Source organism: Triturus cristatus, chromosome 9 (assembly GCF_964204655.1).
Source record: "Triturus cristatus chromosome 9, aTriCri1.1, whole genome shotgun sequence".
NCBI lineage: Eukaryota > Metazoa > Chordata > Amphibia > Caudata > Salamandridae > Triturus > Triturus cristatus.
In genome coordinates, this window is record NC_140592.1 from 72,607,306 (window position 1) to 72,630,886 (window position 23,581).

Consider the following 23,581-nt stretch of genomic DNA (forward strand, 5'->3'; position numbering starts at 1 on the left):
AGTGGGGTGGGAGTACCTGGGCGAGGTCCTGGAGCATATGGGCTTCGGCCCCCAGTTCCGTGCCATGGTTGCGGTCCTATACGCGAGCCCACGGGCCCGTGTTTTAGTCAACGGAGCTCTATCCCGCCCGTTTCCCATAGGTCGAGGAACGCGCCAGGGATGTCCGCTCTCGCCCCTCCTTTTCGCTCTGGCCATGGAGCCCCTGGCGGTCTTGATTCGCTCGGATCCCGCTCTTCGCGGGTGGGACTGGCCAGGTATGACCCCCGATAAGATCGCCCTGTATGCGGACGACGTCCTCCTCTATCTCTCTGATCCAGCGACCTCGGGGCCCCAGGTCCGCCGGATCCTCCGTCGGTTTGGCCAAGCGTCGGGTCTTCACCTGAACCCTAAAAAATCAGTTCTAGTCCCGCTACACCCGTCGCAGGACTGTTTCGACTGGCAATCGGACATTCCCCTCCGGAGACTCTCCTTTAAATACCTGGGGATCTGGGTCACCCTCCTTCCAGATCTCTGCTGGGCCCTCAATGTGGCTCCCATAGTCAACAAAACCAGATCAGATATGCTCCGGTGGCAGACACTCCCATTGAATCCGTTGGGGAGAGTCGCCCTTTATAAGATGATGATCCTCCCCAAGTTTCTGTACATGCTACAAAACACCCCGTGCCCCTTTCCGCGCCCGTGGTTCCGGGAACTGGATAAGATGGTGGTCAAATTCCTCTGGGGCGGCGGCAGGCCCCGGCTGGCCTTAGATCGCTGCAGGGTCCCCTCCTACGACGGCGGACTGAGCATGACTAACCTATATCTATATTACTTGGCCACCCAGCTGCAGGTGATCCACGACTGGTTCTCAAGTGGATGGGGCGATCCGGACTATCGCCTCGAGGTGCAATGCCTCGGATTCTCCTCTATCCAAAACATGCTCTATGGAGCATCGGTCCCCCTGTCGCTCCCTGGCGTCGTGCGGGCCCCTTTTCTCGCGTGGCGTGCAGCACTGAGGCACACCCGATGGTCGGGGACGAAAACACAGCTCACACCGCTGTGGCACGGGACATGGCTTCGGGAGGTGGTGGGACTGGCGGGTTTTCGGCAATGGGATCTCCTAGGGATCTCCACTCTGGGCGATATATGGCGGGGGAGCCACATGTGTTCCTTCCAGGAGCTTCAGACCCGCTTCTCGCTGCAGTCTTCCCAATTCTATCGCTACCTTCAGCTACGCCATGCGGTTCGGGCCCACGTCCCTCTCGACTCCAGATTGCCTTCTCATAGCCCACCTGAAGCTCAGGTGATGTTGGGGTGCCTGGGGAAGGGTGGAATATCCCGCATTTACAAATCCCTGATTAACAATACCCCGGTAGACTGGACTGGACTGAGGCAGCGATGGGAGGTCTGGGTGGGACCCCTAGATGACGTGGATTGGAGGGACGCCCTTATGGCCCCTCGATCGCTTACCACCTCCGCTAGGCTGCAGCTCATCCAGCTCTATTACCTCCACGCCGCTTACCTGACTCCGGACCGCCTCTACCGGGCGGGCCTCCGCGTGGACGCCTCCTGTGCTCGCTGTGGGGTGGCTCCGGCGGATTTCTTCCATATGGTGTGGTCTTGCTCCCGCCTGGAGGACTACTGGGCAGCGATTGAGACCGACCTAGCGGAAGTCCTGGGATGGGAGGTCCCCCATGAGCCTAAAATGGCTCTGCTGGGCATCACGGACGGGCTGGAGGGGTCCCGTAACGACAAGTATTTTATCACTACTGCCCTAATGGTAGCTAAGAGGGATATAGCAGCCGTGTGGTCACAGCCAGACCCACCTAGAAGGGCTGCTTGGAGTAGAGGGGTGGATTGGTGTGCGGCCCAGGAGCGGTCGTTATACGCTGCCCGGGGCAGCCCCAAAAAATTCCGAAGATATGGGGGAAATGGCTGGGGGGCATAGTTTGAGGAGTGGGGGTGCGGGGGGCGGGGGATGGGGGTGGAGGGGGGGGGGGGTCTTACATCTGCTTGTCAATGCTTCCCTGATTGATGTTACTGATGCCATGTTCAATGCACTGTTGTGTATCATCCTTGATATTGTCCTTGATGCCGAAAATAAACAATTTGTTTATATAAATTGGAGGTCAAGTACACGAGGTATTCAGTCAGTCAGAAAAACCATTACATCATTCCGCTTTCTCCGGTAGCACATGGAATCGTACATTTACGTGTCAAGCACAATCTTCCAGGTTCATTATCTTCCGTTTAAAACTTTCTACTTCTTCTCCCTCATAAGGGAGTCTATGGTAATGCATTTCAAAGTCCTCAATTTGCCCCTCAGCCAAACCCATTCTAGTCTGAAGAGTTGAGACATTGGCCTTTATTTCAGATGTGAAGTTGGTTTGTTTCATGCCCAGTTTGACAAGAGTGGTCCCAGTAACCGAGATTTCTTGGAGGATAGTGTCCAGTGTTGACTTTGACATCTTGTTTGAGTCTGATTTAGTTTTAGGCTGGTTATAGGGCCCTGCCATTTAAATAGCAGTTGGCTCACTGGTCACCATGAAGACATGAGCACCACAGCTAGGTAAGCACTATCACAAGCAGTGTGCCGTATTGCAAGTCAAAAGGAAAGTTGCTGTCTCTCTGAGTGCTTACAACAACTTTGCTTTGTGTGTTGCTCTATGTTTGCGATCAAAGTCATGTAATTCGCCTAAGGATCTGAGTAACAACATCAGATGTCTAGTGATATATGTCTAAAGGCAGCAGCTACCTACAAGGAATAATAAAAAGCTAGGGCCAGATGGTCCTGGAGCAGCCGGTACTAAGAAGTGATGTTGGCATTTAGAGAAAGCTACCTTCCAGGCCCCAGCTTGTTTGGTTACCATAGTACAGGGGAAAAAGCATTTACTTGTCACATCATATCCATATTTCTCATTCAGCATGGTCTCACAGTGCGAGGCAGTGGTGGGGACGTTTCTATTGCAGCTTTTAGCCTGTGCTGTTCCCCAGGAGTTAGTATTGTCTTTGCTGTTCTTTTATGTTTATATCTATCCATCACGAACAACAACTTGTTCCTCATGTGTGGGTCTGGGATGACAGGTTTGAGGAGGAAATATATTCCCCCCAACACAAGAGCAGAAAGGTAGCAAGATGAGCTGCACCTTCCACAGCCACGGGTGCAACAGCTGCCAGAGTACTGGGGGGCATTACACTGAGGCGGTATCAAGGTCCAGCATCTCTTTCTTCTGTATATAGCCTGAGTTGCTGTCCGGCGAAGGGGTTGACATTGGCTGCTATGCAGATAGCCATCCTTTTTTTTTTTTTTTTTTTTTTTGAAACCGTTTATTACAAAATTCAAAAAATATACAAAGATGGGCCTACAACCTTCAGGCCGGCCGCTAGCAAACAAAGGGAGCATATGATACACACAATAGAGCGCATGCTGCGGCAAAGGGAGATGTACAGGAGTTAGCAGCGTTGATGGCCACACCATCCGGACCCCACATAACGGTTTCTTTTTAACCTAAATAACAACAAAAAACAAACCACAAGGCAACCCACAATCGAAAACAGCAGCATGTGCTCCCCTAGAAGGGGGACCCTACCAATCCATAGGCGTATCAAGGGGGGGAGAAGGTCAGGACAGGGACTGGGTGGACTCAGTGCCCGGTACCGGAGAGATAAACCGCAGATAGCCATCCTTACCTCCATCTTTTCCAGCTGGGACAGAAAAGGCATGGGAAGGTACCCTGCAGAGGCGAAGCAGAATGTAGGGGACTGGTCAACAATGCAAACATCAAGGAAAATCCACCCCACAGTCAAATTGGCCTCTAAGTAGGATGGGAGGGCCAATATGCCTGGAGTGAGTGCCACAGTGTTAGGGGAAGCTCCCACATAATTCCTAGGGGAGCATGTACCATTGTCAGAGACCAAAGTCCAGATTTACTAATATTTGACCAACGTTTCTGTGCAGCCTTGCGTCAAAGGAAGAGAGAAACAAATGAGCCATATCTACCCAGATATGGTGCTTTTTCTCTCCAGCAGCACTGGTGCTCTTTTGGCTGCCGTGCAAAGATGTGTGGATATCTTTTGTATCTTTCCAGTACAAACACTATCCTTTAAGACTTTTCCCAATTTGCATGTGTGTTGTACAATGCAGCAAACATCCAAAGTTAGGTGAATAAGAAGAAATGAAAATATTTCTCCTTGTTAAATTTGCCTTGAGGCGGCTTAAGTGTTTGGTGCAAATCCCTCTCTATGACAGTATGTAGGAATTAGCATCAAAACCCATGGGTGGCTGCATGGGAACATCCATGTACCACCCATGAAATGCCCCCTAGTTACAAAGTACTGCAACTTTGTGTTACTGTGGGAAACTTTCCAACACAAGTCCTGGTTTGCGTTGGATAGTAAATCTCACCTGACACATTTCTGGCACTAACCCAGTGCAAAGCGTTAATACGTCTGTGCCCAAGCCCATGAGGGCAAACCAGAATGAATGATCACATTTAATGAGAAAGTGTACAAAAAAAGTCAGAGCCCCTTCAGATGAAGGCACATGGGGTGATGACTGCAATCAAATGTTTACAAGGCATTGACCAGGTGAGAGGTATGAGTAGAGGCGCCATAATGGCAAAGTGTCAAGTGATCTCAGCCTTTGAGCACCTACCATTATTTACTATAAATCCTGTTTGAGTGTCAGATATCTTTCAGGAAACAACTATCCATAGGTTGTTTTACGGCATGCTTGTTGTTTGAAATTTTAAGAATGTTGTCACCAAGAATATATAAATTATTCCCAGGCAGGGAAGGTATTGTATTACACTGATCATTTTCCTGGAATGACGATATGAAGTGTGTGCAGCACGGATTAGCGAGTTGGCAGTGTATTTAGAATATGTGTAAATTTGCAATAATGCTATGATTTTAGTGTATATAAAATCGAATTCACAATTGTTAATACAAACAGCTAAATATATAGAAAATGCCTTTCTCAGCACCTTTGGTCAGTCGAGTCAACAGGATTGCTGGGCGACAAGCTTGTAAAAAGTTCAAAAAGTGGTAGGTGTCTAAAAGTTAAATGAAACCAAGAAGTAAGGAAAAGAATAAAAAGAAGGAGATGCTGAATAAGATGGGTGGGGTATAGAGGAGGGATCTTGGAGCTGGGTGGGGTATAGAGAAGGGATCTTGGAGCCATTTGGGTGGGGTATAGAGGAGGGATCTTGGAGCCGGGTGGGGTATAGAGGAGGGATCTTGGAGCCGGGTGGGGTATAGAGGAGGGATCTTGGAGCCAGGTGGTGTATAGAGGAGGGATCTTGGAGCCGGGTCGTGTATAGAGGAGGGATCTTGGAGCCGGGTGGGGTATAGAGGACGGATTTTGGAGCCAGGTGGGGTATAGAGGAGGGATCTTGGAGCCGGATGAGGTATAGAGGAGGGATCTTGGAGCCATTTGGGTGGTTTTGTTTTGTTTAGGTGTGGCGGGAGGTATAGCATTACAGAGGATTTAAGTAGTGCTTAAGACAACGTAAGACATGGATCTAAATGTGAGTCCCATCCTATTACAGAATTAAAGCTTCTTACTAAAACTCAAAGATAAGCCTGAGGGCGCACTCGCCGTATCACCAGAAAAGACCCACCCTCACCATTTTATGTTTTCATTTCAGGGCTACTTAGGCAAGCATCAACTCTACAACCCCAGAGCCTGGAGTCAGCAAAAGAAAGCAGAGGCACACCAGCGCAAAATGTGAAAACTGCTACAGCCTTAAGGATGTAAGTGTTAAACCAATGAGCCATCTCCAAGTGCAGGATACTTGGGAAAGTGAATGTGCTGAGTGAGGGTGGTAACAGTGTGAGTGGAGTACATATGTGAAAGAAAGAAGGGATGAACTCACACAGAAACATAAAACTAACCTGGTGAGTAAAATATGGTAAGACATAGAAGGTGGTACCCAGAAGACAAGATCCCCATTACATAAGACTCATCACTCCTTCTATAGTGGCACATAGCACTGTCAATAATTCTAACGCTTTGATGTGGTGAAAGGTTCATGCTTTTTTAAAATAAAATATGAACAATTAGTGGATTAAGTAGAACGTTAATATTTATTAATGCAACACTTAAAGGAGGTGGCACAAACAATTCCTCAAAGCGCTGTAGAATTGCCAGAAAACAATTACTTTTAATTGTAATTTTATATCATTGCTTAACACTGTTTTCCTAATGAACAAGTTAGAGATGATCAGACTCTTGGTCTTTCAAGTTAATAAATGGAGGAAGTTTGAGACTTGTCTGTGTTTGAGTGACAGTCACTTTAGTATGCACATTGTTTATGGTTCTCAATTCTTACCCCCATGTTCCTCTTAGCTATCCTTACTGTAAGAAAAGAACAACATGATTTTACTGAAAAATCATAATTTACTTCACTCACAGACCATAGACTTCACACAGTGGAAGACTTCCCAGGTGGACACGGCGGAAAATTGTTGTTCCCAATTGCAGGGTCAGAGGATTCGCCACTGAGAGCATCCATAATCCTTACGGTGTCATACCTTCGTGGGTATTTACACACATTACCACTATATTCCCCACTGCCAAATTGAAATAAATGTAGTTGAAAAGACATCCGAGTAAGGTGTCAACGACAAGTTCCCATGTTATTCTGTTGAGGCCGCTAAGGGCAGTTACCAGACTCATCAAAATTATGGGATGTGTAGGAATTATACAGATCCTACACATTCCCATGGATTGGACATGGAATTACTGATTCCCTTTATTATTCCACATTGTTTAGGGGAACCTCAGGGTTGGTAACTCCAGGGTGGACTTCATGAAGGAGCTTGTAACATGGCTTTCAGGCGCATTTATGGTGGGAAAATAACAAACACCCTGTTTCCCAGCTTACAGAAAGGGATTCTTCCATATCCAGTGATATCGTTCATATGTAGAAAAATTGTGACAAGAAAATTATGCAATATGACACATTTATTTCCTGGGGGATTGTACACCTGCAGACAATCTGCTGGAGTTAGATTATGGACAACAAAAGTATACCAATTATGCTATGTTTTCTGTAGATTTCTCTGAATACTCCTTGGAATATTTGTGAATCTCAAACAATTTTTAAATGGCATGTGATGTCACTGTCATTGCCTTTATAATTTTGGTGAAATTATAAAACTGAGGGGCATATTATCAACGAACAGCGATAAGTATTGCAGAGCGCGCATAGCGCGTTTTTTTTAATCGCCGGCTATCGCTGGATTTCATCGCCGAGTTAGCGCGTTATTATCAACGCTTATCTCAGAGGCGATGCAAAATCCAGCGATAGCGGCGAAAACCAGCTATAGCACGAGAAAAACAGTGCTATTTTCACTGCGCTATTCTAAAGCTTGCTAATAGGCAAGTGCGGACTCAGCCTGACAATCCACCTCCCATTGACAAGATGGGTAAGTCAGGTTTTAATCAGGCGTTAGAAACCAGCGATAATCACGGTTAGCGCGACTTTTATTATTGCTTCGCAGGTCCGGGGCCGTATTGGTAATTGAGGGAAGTTGAGTTTGCGACAGTTTCCATGTTGTTGTTGTGAAGAACGCCTACCCTGCATATCATTAGCGATAAATATCGCTGATATGCAAAGTGACAAAAAAACATCCGCTATCGCAAGGAAACAAGCGCTAATGCATGTTAGAGAGTCCTTGTTGATTGTGCGATAGAAAAATCGTTGCTTTTCCGGCGATATGTGCCGGAAAAGCAGCGATAGTGCTCTTGATAATATGCCCCTGAGAGTCTGGTTAGGGCAGCCACCAACCGGAAAGAATTTGAATGCCCACCACCACTTCTGGAACCACGAGGGAGAGAACTAGGTCTGTGGATTTCATGAAGAATGCATCATTTTCCAATGCACAACAGCCCTGCTTCATTTGTGCTGGTGGTGGCAGGTGGTGGGCACCAGATCTTCTTACCTTTGGGTCTTAGCACTTATTTATCATTATCAGACTTTGACCTGGAGCAAGAGAGAGAAAGGTAGAATATAGTCTTATAGCCCGCCGTGGCGTGTCATACTGGCCATAAAAGGCCCGCTCTAGCTATTCAGCGAGGGCCGTTAACAAGGGAGTGGGCCTTTAATGAATGGTGTAACCCAGCAACTGCAGGCTATAAGGCTATTAGAACATTCCGCCACTAGAAGGCAGAATGTTCTAACAAATAAAACAAAGGCCTCAGTGAGCCTAAGGGGATTTAAATCCCCTCTGCCTCCATGAGGCCTTTGTTCAAAGCAAAACCCAGGGCCAGGTCCTCTGTTATGGCAGAGGAGAGTTGCCCCCTGCTGAAAGCCAGTAGGCAAACAAGAAAATAAAATGTTAATAAAGCTATTTTATTTTCATTTTATTTTTCGCAGAGTCAGCCAGGTCAGGGCCATCCTCAGCTTTTGGAGGAGTAATGGGCACTGCTAAGTGAGCATGCAGGTTTGGATGGCCTTCTTAGGCCATCCAAACAGACATGCGCACTTAGCCTTTCTTCAAACCGAGCGGTGTTGCACAGTCCCAGGCTCCCAGGCACTGTCTGAGAGGCAAACCAGACTGCTCAGAACAAACATAGTGCTTCTCTCATGCTGGGAATACACAAGAGAAGCGCTGGGATGGACATCTGGGAGTCTGAGCAGTGTGCACCAGACCTGGACAGCCAGAGTCGAGGATCAGGAGAAAGGAGCACGGTGGCGGTCTCCGGAGCAGCAGGTAAGTGCAATTTTATATTTTCTTAATTATGTCTGACATGATTTTTTTGATTTGATTATCCCCCTAATCCCCACCCCCCCGCCCACCACCACCAACACTTTGCAATGCGAGCAGCCGTTACTGGCAATACCTGTGAATGACAAACACTGGACTGTTGGTGCTCCGGGCTTTTACCAGCCGTTAGAAGCCCGGAGCACTCCATTGTGATGTTGCAATTTAGCCTCATGTTCTGCTGCCCGTCCAAAGCGCAGGGAAACCCCTTCGGGGGTCGATTCAAGCGCTATACAAACAAATAAATAAATAAAATAAATTGTCTTCAGTGAAGCTCCCAACATTCTTATGTTCTAATAAAGAGAAGGAAAGAGAAAGATGTGACATCACAGAGACGCATCGGTGGAATGGGCTAGGAGGCGTAAGGGGGTATGAGGCATAAGAGAAGCGCATCAGTGGAAGCGGATAAGAGCTGTAAGGGGGTATGCGATGTTTGAGAGACGACTCTGTGCAAGGGGATAGAAGGTGTAAATGGAAAAAGGGTAGAAAACACAAAGAGAAGGAGTTTATGCGGAAAACAGTTATGAGCTGAAGTGGTGTTTTAACTCTTTCAGTATTTTTCTGAAGGAAGAAAAGGAAGGTGTTTATCTGTTATCTCAAGACATATTGTTCCTGCTCTTGGGAACAAAGCATGAGAAGGAATAGGGCAGAGTGAATTTTTTGCTACATCAGAGAGTTTCCACTTAAAAACCGTCATTCTTATCAGGGCAGTAATCACAACTCTTGGGTACTCTCCTGCAATTTGTGCAAAATTACCACCCAGTTCTGGTGGGTGTTCCTGTACACATTTTATTAGAAACACAATCTTCAGAGATTCACAACTCAGAATGGGGGGAAACACCCAGTTACGCCCCACACTTACTCATGGAATTCAGAATTAAGGGGGTGGGGCGGGCGGTTACGGACCCATGGAAAAAAGGAACCCCATGGAATCAGTTTTCCCCCGGGTGTTGGCCCAGTCAGAATGGTGCCAAGGTTTGTTTTTAGTTGTGTTTGTAGGTGAGGGCCACTTTGCATATTTCTCCCAACAGCACCTTCATGCACCTACCACAGCGGCAAAGCTGAATTTGGGGTACTCTCTGCACCCACAATAGATGGTTTCTACATTGCAACACTCACATTTACAATAGAACACATTAGTAGGTGCACCCCCCCACACACAGCAGTGTCATAACCGTATAGTATGGCATTGAAAGACCACCTAGTAGCACCTGCCAGGCAATGCACAACCAATCGTGGGGACCAGCAGAAATGGCAATGTTGTATGGGTCACTTACTCAGGCACACAGCTATGGGCCTACAGAATACAATAGCACCCACCACCAAGGGGGGTATACAAGAGGTCCATCATTGCACAGTACAGGCACTGAGTGAAAACAATGCCCTACTGCCATGACTCTGGTCAGTAAGAGATGCAAGAAGTGCATGCAAGGACCTTCCATGCTGCCACCCTTGCTAAAAGACCTTGCAAATGCAGATAACACAACCTTCAACTCCTCCTGTTCCTGTATGTTCATGTTTTGGATAAACAGATCATGAAGATCCATTAGCTACATCCAGGATTTCTGGTCCTCTTGTCTCTCGTCAATGGCTAACCCAACCCCAGCAACCCTTTGTCATGGGGATATTTCCCTCCATTCTTTTGGATGCTGGAAGTAACATGATTTCAGCAGGACGTACAATATCTTCTCAACATTGAATCAAGTGTTTTCAGGCAAGTAAAGTATATTCTAATTTTACAACATGGGTATTGTATGTATGTTTGCCTCTACAGATCAAGCAGCTAGAATGGGAGAGCTCCCCTTTGTAACAAAATGTTAAAATGCATGGATGGGAATGGCACGCAGACATCTACAGAACAAATAAACCAAATTATTAGTTTTGGAGTAAAAGAGGCTGGTCTTCCCCTTTTTGGAGAGCCTCATGCTGTTTTAAACACGTCACCTCTGTTTACTTTTTTAGGAGCGTCACGCCGGTGTTAGCGGAAGAGGACAGTGCAGATGAATCCATTTCCTCTGATACGGAAGAGGTAAGCACTTTTGTCAATTTAATGACGCTTTATGTTCTTATTTATATACCTATGGGCATTTTTTATGAAGCCACATTCTATCAGCTAATCAGTGTACTCCAACAGGGTATGGGGGAATGTTATGGGGAACAGATAACTTATTTAAGGGGGTGTTAGTCCAATCCCATTTTCAGCTTATCTGAAGATGAGTTTTAAGACCTTATCCATATTTTCAATCGTCTGCCTCTAGGTCTAAGGACTTGGAAAGAGACTTCTGCAGTGGGAAGTCTTGACAATAAAATGATCGGCCAAAACGTTGGTACCTCGCCGTGCCAGCCTAGGTGGCCAAACCGGAGCGTTTAGTTGCTTAGCGTAAGGGAAACAGTAGGGAAAGATAGGCTTGTGTATTGCCAGAAAGAGCTTCATAAACAATACACAAGGTCCTAAAAACCACCCTTCCTCGTCCACTAGCCAGTGACATTAGATTCTGCATAGACTGATTTCTATATTTTATTCCAAAAATTAGGCCTAATTCTCAACTCTCAGGTGGTTATTTTTAGCAGGGAGACCCAAGTGGGTGCTATTCTGGTAGCTAATTCAAGGAGGTCTGATGAGTATATCTGCGATCTTCACTAAGCAATTTGTGGGAAGATGTGTTGGTAGCTTTTATTGTCTTTTTAGTTGGCAACCTTTTTATCGAAGGTGTCAATTCACGCACCTTCGTTTTGATTAAGCCAGCCAGTTCACGGTGACTCTTCCAGAGAGGAACAATGTTGAAGAAACCATGAAACAAAACACCCATCAATAAACGCTCAATCATTTTTCGGCACCAGAATTTATTTCATACTTTAAGAGAAGAGAAAGGCAGAGACAGAAAGTAAGAGGAAGAACTTGATAAAGGCGACAAAAGAAAAAGAATCTGTATAACTAAGATACCCACAAACCAAGGTCAACACAAAAGAGAAGAGCAAACCCTCAGATCCTTCAAAGACTTCTTCGTAGACAAACTGATGTTTCCAGACTGTGTGAATTCAAGGGAACTGTCTCTGGAGAAGGACCAATCAGTTGGCAAAAAAGGAAAGAGGCTGGCTGGCTGTGATGCTGAGGTTTGGTATCTGTGAAATATGAGATTGAGGCCAAGAGTTGCTTTATGGTTGGCAGAATCCAGCAGCTGGTGAATTGCAGGGTTATCCATGAGTTTCACCATGCCTTGTGTGTAGTAGTTTATAGAGTAACCCATGCAAATCTTGACACTGTCTAAGATGAAACAATGCTTTGACGTGGACAGCAGGTATTGAGCTAAGGTGTGTTCCGTGAGGGAACTAAAGCATGTCATTGGCGGTGATACACAATTGCACAGGAGAAAGAGGAGGGTGCAGGGATGTCATGCACATCCATAGAAGCTGCATAAAAGAACTGTAAAGAGGATTTTGCTAGCTCTTTGCAAGAGACAGAGCCATGTAAGCAAGGCCTAATTTAAAGAAAAAGTAATCCCAGTGCAGGTTAATGCCACATACACAACTGCTGAACGGTCATTAAATAGGAAAACCGGAGTAGAAAGGACTCAATACGTTCAATGAAACAGAACCTGTTCTCAAATGTACCTATAGGCATGTTACAATAGATCAAGGCATTCCCACCATCACAAGGCTCTATTAGCTTAGAGGATGCTGTGGTCGAGCGGCAGGATGTCAGTGGGAGGAGTCCTCCATGAATTTGAGGAACAGGTTTGAGAGGCGGTCACTGGTTGAAGGCTGTAGGCCCTCACAAAGTCATGAATAATAATAATAATCCACATTTGTAAAGCGTGAACCATCACCCGTAAGGGTCTCTATGCGCTGGGGGCCGTTGGGAAGATTAAGCAAGCTATTTCCCAGAGTCACATGGTGCTGGGCTAATCTGCCGCCGGGGATCGAACCGTGATCCACAGATTCCGGAGTCAGTCACCCTGGCCACGGCGCCACACCTCTTCCATGAATGTTCCCTTTGTATCTGTTGATGAGGCCCTGTGATTTGACTGACTCCTTGTGGACCTGGGGGACTGTGATCTGGGAGTGTGCAGTGAAATGCAGCAATGGAACCTGTATTGATGCTAGAGACTGTATTAACCCTCTCTTAGCAGAAGAATTTGATTCGCGTCCTGCATTAATTTGCTATTGGTAGAACTTGAAAGTGGAAGGGTGCCAATAGCCTTTTGTCCAATTAATGCAAAGCATGACAGTTTTTTAATGCCCTTGGCAGTTCCCTACAACATGGACCATCATCGCACAGCGATCAATAAACCGTAAGTAATTTTAACTCATGGAACAAAAGAGAAATTTAGGAGAAATGCAAAAGAGAAGGGAATCTTATCTATGTATTGAGCAAGAACTGGTTTGTGAGTAGGGCACGGCTACAAAATTACTCTATATGGGATTTGTTTTTATATTTATCAATGTATTTTGTACATTATTGTTGAGTACAATTCAGAATTCTGCAATTGAGTGAGTGGGGCGTTCTTTTAAAGTATTTCCATAGAGGTTCCTCTCCTCCATGTGTTGTGATTTTCTTTAATTCCATAAGTTTTCCAAACCCATTGAATATTTTTAAAAATAATAACAAAACCCTCAAACCTGCTTTCTGAGTGTGAAAGCTCCAAAATATGTTGCAGGAAAAAATCTTCCACAAAATTTTTCTTTTGTGGAAAGTTTCAAACAAGAGCATATTCGACCTGCTGCATAACTTTACGGATTTACAATTCGGCGCCATTTTATTTCTGCACAGTTCTAGCATGCAGCCATTTTCAGTGCTTCTGTGTGTTCCCTCCCTAGGAGCCACCGTTGTACTTCACAGATAGTCACCAGCTGCTGGATATTTTCTCTGAACTAGAGCAACAGAACCTCTCGCTTATCCAGAACTCTCAAGAGACTGAGGAGGGGCTGGACGATATCAAGCAAGAGAGAGCCAGGACAGAAGTCAAAATGTAAGTGTGAGTCTGCTGCCACCTTCAGGTCTGCTCAGGTAAGGTCAGCCTTTGACCTGGCCAATCAATCAATCAATCAGGGGGTTTAAAGTGCGCTACTCACCCGTGAGGGTCTCAAGGCGCTGGGGTGGGGGGGGGGGGAAGGGGGTAGGTTGGGGGTGCGGCTCTGGTTCAGCCAAAGAGCCAGGTCTTCAGGCTCTTCCTGAAGGTGTGCAGAGTAGGGGAGCGTCTGATGTTGACTGGGAGCTCGTTCCAGGCTTTGGTCGCGATGTAGGAGAAGGCTCTTCCACCCGCTCTGGTTCTGCGGATGCGTGGGGTTTCTGCCAGAGCAAGGTCAGCAGAGCGGAGGTTCTTTTTGGGTACGTGGAAGGAGACTCTTTTGTGGTGCTATTTGGGTCCCATGTTGTGGAGGGATTTTTAGGTGTGGGTTAGTAGCTTGAAGGTTATTCTCTTCTTGGCGGGGAGCCAGTGGAGGTCTCGCAGGTGTTGGGTGATGTGCTCATGTCGTGGGATGCCGAGGACGAGTCAGGCCACAGTGTTCTGGATGGTCTGGAGTTTGCATAGCAGGGATCTGTTGATTCAAGCGTAGAGGGCGTTTCCGTAGTCCAGTCTGCTTGTTATGAGTGCTTGGGTGGCGGTCTTTCTGGCTTCAGGGGGGATCCACTTGAAGGTCTTGTGGAGGATGCGGAGGATGTTGAAGCAGGTGGAGGCGACGGCGTTGATCTGTCGGGTCATGGTGAGGGAGGAGTCTAGTATGATGCCGAGGTTCCAGGCATGGTCCGTGGGGGTGAGCGAGTGCCGAGCCACCAGGAGTTGTCCCACGCAGAGGGGGAGGGTCCGAGGACTAGGACGTCTGTCTTTTCTGAGTTGTTTCAGACAGCTGCTGCTCATCCAAGCTGTGACATCTTTCATTCCTTCTTAGAAACTGAGTCTGGTGGTTTCGGGGTCCTTCGTGAGGGAGAGGATGAGCTGGGTGTCGCCAGCGTAGGATTCAATGCTGAGTCCATGCTGACCGACGATGGCAGCAAGGGGGGCCATGTAGATGTTGAAGAGCGTGGGACTGAGCGATGATCCTTGTCGTACTCCACATTTGATCTCTGTAGGTTTGGATAGGAAAGGCAGGAGTCTGGTTGTTTGGGTTCTGCCAGCGAGGGAGGAGCGGAGCCAGTCAGGGGCGGTTCCCTGTATTTGCGGCATCATGGAGTCTAGCTGCCAGGGTGTGGTGGGAGATGGTGTCGAAGGCGGCGGAGAGGTAGAGTAGGAGGAGGGCTGCGGTGTGGCCTTGGTCGAGGAGCGTGCGGATGTCGTCTGTGGCGGCGAGGAGGGCGATCTCAGTGCTGGGGTTGCTGTGAAATATGGATTGGGAGGGGTCAAGGATAGAGATCTCGTCGATGAAATTTGCCAGCTGGGTGTTGGCGATGGTCGTAGCTGTCTTAAGGACACAGAATTAATGGGCATACCAAAAGTAACATTGTTTGGCACATTCCTGACTCTTACGATGTGAACAAGTTGGTACTTTGGCATGTTGGACTCCAAATCTCTGCCTGGAGTGCTGTCGATTTCCAAACCCTCTTTCAAACTTCATGTCTGCATAGTAAGTGGTTGATGGCTGGAGCTCCTGCATGTTATAAATGTTGATGCTTTAGTCTTGGAACCCAAAGATAGAAACAATGCTCGTGGACAGGAGTGGTTTCTGCTCTGCATTGAGCTCCAATTATACTTGCTCTTTTCAGCCCGTGGTTCATGTTTCTTTTATTTCTCTCATTCTGCTGTGGCGTGGCTGGTTGCTATGGCAACTCCTCCCCACCCATTCTGCTACCTCCATAGTACTGCGCCGCCTGCAGTTTTTGATTTATTTTCTCACACCGTAATATATTGTATCATGATTTATGCTGAAAAGTGCAAACAACCATGCGCACTTAAGTGCTCACAATTCGTCCCCCTGCTGGCTGTTACAACAGCCCAGCCCTGCCCCATAAAACTGCTTCAGTTAATAACGGAGTTATCATGTAATTTTTCCTTTTTGCATTGCTCAAATAGCGGTGGGGCGGCGCTCCTCCACCTTAGCGGAGGAGCTGTCACTAATCTCCCGTGTTTTCCAGTGACTCATTGATAAATGTACAGTGTCCTACATGGCTTCATATGGGTCACCAGGAACTGGAAACCTTTGAAACGAGCTTGTTAAAACATTAGTTTATGTTGTCTGCTCATACATATTTATTGAAGAACTACTGCAATTTCTATACGCTGAATTGTTTAAATGCAGAAGAACAGGTAGATGTAGAAATGGATACCTCCCCCTTGCAAACAAATGGAATTTTTACATGGTCAATATCTATACTCTGTTGCTCCATGAATTTGCATTTGCAGCTGGGGAAAAACATTTTTGCAGCTGGGAAGAATATTATCCTATTCGGGACCCAGACACAATCACCAACTCATACTTCCTTTGCAAGTCTGTGTTGGAAAACAAATCTTTTAAAACATGATGGCATTTTTTTTTTTCTCCCATTAGGGAAGAAGAATCCCGGATCCTTAAAGAACAAATCAGCCACTTGAAAGAATCCATCGCAAGAGAAGAAGAGAAAGCAAAGGATCTTCAATTTAAGTCGCAAGTTTTTTCATTTGGACGGCACGATGCCGAAGACCAGGTGCGGTGTGGGGGAAGGTTGGGTCTTAAGGGTACCACTATTGTACGAAAGTCCCACCAGGAGGCCTGGGCTCTTCTGCCAGACTTGGTTATAGTCTCTTTAGTCCCCTACACTGTATTGCTTTCTACCTAGCAGATGTCCAATATTTTCAAAAGGTAGGGTCAGACGTGCAATTTTCCTCCGTTTGAAGGGTCACCAATCAGTTTGGCTCAGTCACCGCCCCCCACAATACAGAGAACATAGTCACTGATATTGTTGAGTGCACTGCTTTACTAAATCATGAGAAAAGTTTGTAACAGGTGGTTTTTTTTCTATAGGAAAAAATGCTGGAATCTTTAAATGTGAAGGTGACCCAAGTGTACCACTCCTGCATAGGATATAACCAAGCCAACCTGAGCACCTTGCAGATGCTGGCGGTTATCGAGGGTCAACTTTTAGACATGTTGGATAACTTTGAAAAGGTACCACCAGAAAAACTAGAAATGGCTGAGAAAGCCAAGGAGAAGGAAAGAAGGCTAAGGTATGTCAAGTTACAGCATTGATCTCGCCCCACCATCCTGTCCACAGTATCATATTTATACCACTGAACTGTGCAGAATGTGTTGCAATCACCCTCTGATAATGCACAACAGACTTTGTAAGAGGGTTTACTATCCCCCAAAAATGTGGCTCCTAGACATTCACCACTCTTGCATGAACAGCTTTATAATGAAAGACTCCTTATCCATTACAATATGAACTTCATATGGGGCTGTGGGCCAAGTACAGTTGGGTAATAAAAGGGCATAATAGCGGATTTAGACTTCTGTTAAGTAAATATTGTAGGTTGAAATTACAGTGGATTAGCTTGGGCCTTTCTGGAGATTACTTTGTGATAAGAGTCTGTAAATTCAGCTAAGATTTAGATTTAATTGAAACCCTCAGCAAATTTGAGATTGTATTGCAACCCTCAGTTCTTTCCAAATTCATCGAAAGCTTCTGAATATTTTAGATTGTCAAAATAATTTCTTCATTTTACTATATATAGAGTTAGAGAGGAGAAAATGACACAGCAGAGACTACACCAAGAGGAGAGACTGCGGCGTGCCCTAGAAAGAGCTCAATCCGATCCCAAGAAAACGGTAACTAGGATTCCTTGATTCATAACATTAGATGAAGTTTGTATGTGTCTGTTCTAATTATCCAATCCTGGGATGGGTTTCATGTCACTAGCCAAACATGCATCACATTCTAAAATGGGACTCTAGGCAATTTACGAAGCACTAATGTACCGCTGTTGAATCACTGCTCATTGGCTGTTATATCTGACTGTTCAGGTGATCTATACCTGGCTGTATACATTGGAGGGTGCAACTATGGTTTCAGCTTTGGCCAGAAAATCTAAGTGCACTCTTGCAGATATTAGTATATTAATTGGAAATGTGAGAGTGGGTCCACCAATCAAATTCAATGAACTGTTGTCCAGATCTGTCAGTAGAGGTCCTTATCCAATGCTCTCACAGGGAAAACTGACTGTAAGAATGGGAGAAGGGAGATACTGAACATCAAGATGTATGTGACAACACCATCAATTACTTTGAAACCAGTCATTAATACCGGCATTTTTCCTTGGTGTTCTTATTATGCTACCGCCTTCTTCTCGGGGTGATAGGTTACTAAGGTGCTTTAATGACAGGCTCCACAGAAAGCCTGCAGGTTACTCAGGGAGAGTGGAGCTAGGACATTGCCAGGGGATCTTTCACATCAATATTTTTACTACAGTTTTTGTAAATTAGACATTCAAGATCAATGGGCTAGCATCATGAGCACCAACAATATTGCATAGCTGCAAATCACCCGGCAGGCCGATATTCAAACGGATAATGCCTTGGTCAATTAGCATGCTGGTGCATCACACGTGATATAACACAAGAACACATATGTGCCACATCTTGGTATATTATTTATGCCCCCTATCTCAAATATCTATTTTTATGGTAGCGGCTTCAATTTCAGAGAGCCTACACACAAACCAATATAAACCCAACCACAATAATAGCCCTTACAATGTATTTATTACTTAGAGGAAATTATTTGGGTGTGTTGATGAGAAATGACTATTCCACTCGGTGTGTGAAGAACAACATGTCTTCATGTTGCTCTGTCCTCTGGACAAGTACACACAACCCCCTGCAGTACAAAGTGCCACATTATCTTTATGGGAAAGAAGATTGTCTGCCACTGCCAAGTCCAGATTTGCATCCCAATGTATAAGATGTTAAAACCTATATACAGTGGCAGCTGCTCCCGGGAAGCAGCAGTAGGGTGGGGAAAGGGGAGGAGGAAGAGGGTGGGGGGGGGGGGGGGGGGGGGGTTACAAATAAAAAAAATCACTTGGCTGCCGGCCGGCCGCCTGGCTGGCTGCTGCCTCACCTTCGTCCTCTTCCTGACTTCTGGGCAAACAGGAAGCAGGAAGTCAGAAGCACCCAGGCTCCCCATAGCCAACCACAACGCTGCAATGCAGCTTTGCGATTGGTCTGAGCACCCAAGTTCAGCGCTCAGCCAGGGAATGGGAGCCTGGGCATGTTCTCCACCTAGCCTGTAATGCATCCTGGGTGGAGAACATGCAAAGTACACATGACTGTTTGGCCGGCCCAAGAGGGCCAGCCAATAAGTCATTGCTCACTCAGAGTGCTCATCACTCCTCCCCCCTGCTCTGACAGCAGCTTAGATCTGCCCCCCCCACAAGATGCCACAGCAGTAACAAATAAAATGATAAGAACGTCAAGTTATTATCGTTCTATTTTTCCTTTTTTTTTATACTGTGAAAAGCAGTGAGGCGATGCTCCTCCGCCTTTGTGGAGGAGCCGCCACTGCTTATATATATGATTCATGAACACAAACCCTTTACTGTTCAGACAAAAACTCTTACGAAATGCAGCGAGGTGTAAGTTCAGCTGGCAAAATTGGAAGTGGTTCCAATGTAAAACCGTTTACGCATGTTTACAAACAAGAACTATTTCTGGCTGTTTGTAATTCTCCAAGAATGCTCCTTGTTAGCATGTAAATAGATGCATAACAATGGACAAAACATTGGTAATCAATTGTATTAAAAATAGAATGTATCCAAAAATTATTTGCAACTTGATAAATGTGTATGTTTGCTAACAAAATTGTCAAACTATCGTGTTTGCTTTCAAAATTAAATGTTCCACAAAAAATGTTTCCAACTTGAAAAAAATACATGAATTTTAAATTCGGTTTTGTTAAACTATGGTTTTATGGTCAACTTTATATGCTATATCTATAAAGCATATTTTAATAAAAAACAGGCTTGAGTTTGAATACTTAAAAATAATACTAATAACGTTTGAGCAGCATAATATTATGGACAACATGTAAAAAGCATACATAGCAATATTTGGGAACCCATTGTTAAAGTCACAAACGTGCTATAACCTTGCATGTGTGCAGATTTACAAGTGTCTGGAATTCACAGGAGATTACAGAAGTAGGCCTGGAAACAGTTGCTGGCTTCCAACAGTACTCTTAGTATACATTTATGAATTCCATTTTTGTGTGAGCAAACATACACATGTACATTTGCTCATGTAAAAATCTGCAGTCTGTACAAATTTACTTATTTTAAATAGTTTGTTTTTTCTCCCCGAGAAAATCTTTTCCTTACAAGCCATCATTTTATGATCAAGTCACAGACAGCTCCAGCAGTGTATTAAAGACAGCATTGTATACAATACTCCACTGAGCCAATACTAACTCCAGATTGGATGCCTTTTGTGTCATTTTCATTTGCCTTGCTCTGTTTGTTGCTTCCCCCCTTTCTGAATTTGACTTGCCCCCAGCAGATTTTTATAGTTTTGCATTGGTAGATTCGTCATTGTCCTGCTCCAAACTGCATTGCATCTACGGAAACATATTCAAACAACACCAGTTTGCTGCGTTTTAGTGCCATCAAGTGGTCATTAAAGAATTGTCGCAGAAATGTGGCTGATACAACAGCGATCTCGAAAGGCATTTAGGGCCAGATGTACAACCGTTTTTAGCGGTCGCAAACAATGAACCGGACCATTTATGACCTCTATTATGGCTGTCAGCATGTACCAACCCTATTTTGATATTCGGCGACTGGAAAAATAGGGTTTGCGAGTCATTATTCGAAAGGGGCGTGCCAAGGGTGTCCCTTCCTCATAGAGAGTCACAGGGGCATGTATGAATGTTTTGCGACCGGAATGTGGTTACAAAACATTCATATTTTACCAACTCTGTAAAGGAGGTGGTAACCCAATTGTAAACGGGAAAGCGTCCATGAGGGACCCCTTCCTTTTTGTGAATGTGGGCCCCAACGTTTTTAAGAGCTGGCAGTGATCCCATGGGTCACTGCCTAGTCTTAAAAAACGAAAAGGTAGCTTTTCATTTTTGAAATGCAGCTCTTTTTCCTTTTAGGAAAACGGGCTGCATTTTGATGAAAACAATTGCTTCATTTAAAAAGTAATCCCAGACCTGGTCTGCTGGCCCCAGCAGCCCACCATCCCTGTGATTACAGCCCATTCCCAATTCATGTTGTAGGTCACAAATGGTGACCTCCCTCATGAATATTGATGAGGTGGCCATTTGCATCCCCATTGGGAATCGCTAAATATGTCTGACATTTCATTTTGCGAGTCCCTAATTGCAAGTCGCAAAACATCGCAATTAGAGACTAGCAAAATGAAATGGTCATGTATCGGGTCCTTAATGCTACTGTAGGCAACCATTGTCAATGCTTGTAAGTAAATCCTTGTATGTAAAGATAGCATTGCTAGTGCAATACTTGTTTTAGGAGGTGGTGTGGCCCTTTCCCACCCTGGAAAATGTACTCCTGCCGTTGTCAGGAGTCAATTAATTATCTTCCCCAAGGGAGGCAGGTGTTACAGAAGACTTGTTGAAAAACATTAAATAAATACATCTGTGAGTGTTTCACAAACTCACAGGCAGTCCAGTGCTGAAACTAGCTTGTGCCTGCTTCCGGGTCTGTGAGCAGATTGTTCACAGGAAAACCTTCATGCTGTGTAAATCCTTTAAACAGTTCAGAACCAACTCTTCAATGTGTAGGCCAAACGTACAGCTAAATAGTTTTCAGAATTGGACCCGTAACTTTTTGTCTCTAACTTTGCAGAGTTCATCTAATTGTAAAATGCAAATGTGCAGCCATTGAGATAGCACTAAGGATATGCACACAATTGTGCCAATCACAGGAACTGAGGCACTGCCTGATCAAGTGGTTTGCCCAAGAATTCAATAATGTGGCAAAGTGGACAATATTAGACAGTGAGTGGACTTGTTGGTCCTCAGTTGGAAACCTAGTCCATGGACCACAAGAACAACCTGAGTTTATTTACAATACATTTAGTTAAATCAAGTGAATTCTTTAAAAGAAAATCACCAGAACACTTTACTAAGCACTTACTCATAAATTAAAGCAAGAAAGAGCTCTGGTACAATTTACGGAAAAATGATATAACCTGAACTCTGCTATAATCCAGTGGTGGCTCCTCCATGAAGGCAGAGGAGTGTCTCCCAATGGCTATTTCAGCAGAGCAAAAAATAAAAATAAAATGCTAACAGGACATTATTATCATTTTTTTGCCTATGCGGGAGTCCGGGTGGGGCAGGGCTCTGTGACGCCAGAGCAGGGGAGGAGTGGTTTGCACTTCTCTAAGTGCACATTATGGTGTGGCCAGCCCTCTAGGGCCGGCCAAAACGTCATGCACACTTTGCATGTTCTCTATAGGGCTGTGTTGCACAGCCCTGTGGAGAACATTCCCAGCCTCCCCAGGCACTGCCTGAGCATCCAAACAGGACGCTCAGGCCAATCACGATGCTGCAGCATCGTGATTGGCTGTGAGAGTCCGGAAGCCTCGGTGCTTCCAGCAGACAGAGGACGGAGGAGAGGCATGCAGTGGTGGGAGAGGCCTGCGGCGGCGCAGCTGAGAAGGTACGTTTATTGTTTTTTCAATCCTACCCCCGTTCTGAGGCAGCCCCCGCAGCTATAATCGTAATTCTGCCAAAATGAAAGTGCGGCATATTTATACTCATGCAGTGACATGAAAGCTGCCCTAAGCAGATCCATTCCTATACAGAGCTTCTGCTGGTTTGAAGGGGAGTGCAGTACAATCAAAAGAGTGACATAAACATAGCCTTGCTAAAATCCAAACACTGCCTTAACATGAACGCTCACATAATCAGGGAAGCTATAATCACATCTCTGGTTTAATGAGAACACTGGTACCGTTTGTCACTTCAATTCATGACAATAAATGGGCCAAGATATTTATTTTCCCTAGACAAGTATATTTCTGAACCATGTCTTCTCTTGGACAAGTAGATATTTTATAACTTTTCACAGCCTGGCGTTTGATAATGCTGCATCTGTAAACCTTCAGTTTTTAAATCCAACCCCCCCAAACAGGTCTTAAAGATGCATTAGCTTTTTAGTCAATTCAGGGCCTACATTCCTTTCATTCGGATTATTTTGGAAAGAGGGCGGACTGTTAACAAACAGTGCTTTTATTTTTCAATTTAAAGTTTATTTCAATAAAACAGTTAATAAATACTCAAATGTAGACAGTTATGAAATTAAGTTGGAGGCAGCAGCAGGTTAGAAGCCAAGATGGTTTATTAAGTAGGAACCAATACACTTCAGCCTCAGAAGCACAGCCACCATCAGATAAAGCCAGGCTCTGAATAACTTACTCCCTTCAAGCATCACCATTTCATCACTAGGGACAACCAAGATGCAGTCCCAACATTCTAGTTGGGCTAACACTGATTTACAATGGCCATCAGTGTTAGCTGTGAAACATATAAGATACTACACACCTCCCCTCTTTCCCAACAAGAGAGATAGAAAATTCAAAAACACAAAACAAAAAACCACAATAAATACAAAAATATGATGTGATTTAAACATTATTATTATATGTACCACAGGATTTAAACTTATTCCTTTAAGTACACCGGTCTCTTAGAAACCCTAGAGGATTTCCTTATAACTGTATTACTACCATCGGGATCAAAACTCAAAGTATTTTCATCTCTCTTAACAATTTTAACCACCAGACCCAAATTCCAGATGCGATGGTCCTCAGTTCTTACAGCATTTTCAAATAGTTTGACTTTCATGGGAGGTGGAAATCTGGAACCTGAACTGAAAACACCACCTCAGGGATTTTT

At 45.1% G+C, this 23,581-nt stretch overlaps 1 protein-coding gene across 2 annotated transcripts in view; it reads left to right on the forward strand.

Annotated features, from left to right (window-relative positions):
- Positions 1-23,581, forward strand: part of CFAP100 (cilia and flagella associated protein 100) — a 107,438-nt gene that overhangs the window by 70,814 nt on the left and 13,043 nt on the right. For both annotated transcript variants that reach the window (XM_085624427.1, XM_085624426.1), the window contains exons 10-15: positions 5,628-5,733; positions 10,711-10,777; positions 13,567-13,718; positions 16,234-16,369; positions 16,687-16,889; positions 17,397-17,490. In XM_085624427.1, the coding sequence (XP_085480553.1) occupies positions 5,628-5,733; positions 10,711-10,777; positions 13,567-13,718; positions 16,234-16,369; positions 16,687-16,889; positions 17,397-17,490 (758 nt within the window). The remainder of the gene's footprint in view (positions 1-5,627; positions 5,734-10,710; positions 10,778-13,566; positions 13,719-16,233; positions 16,370-16,686; positions 16,890-17,396; positions 17,491-23,581) is intronic.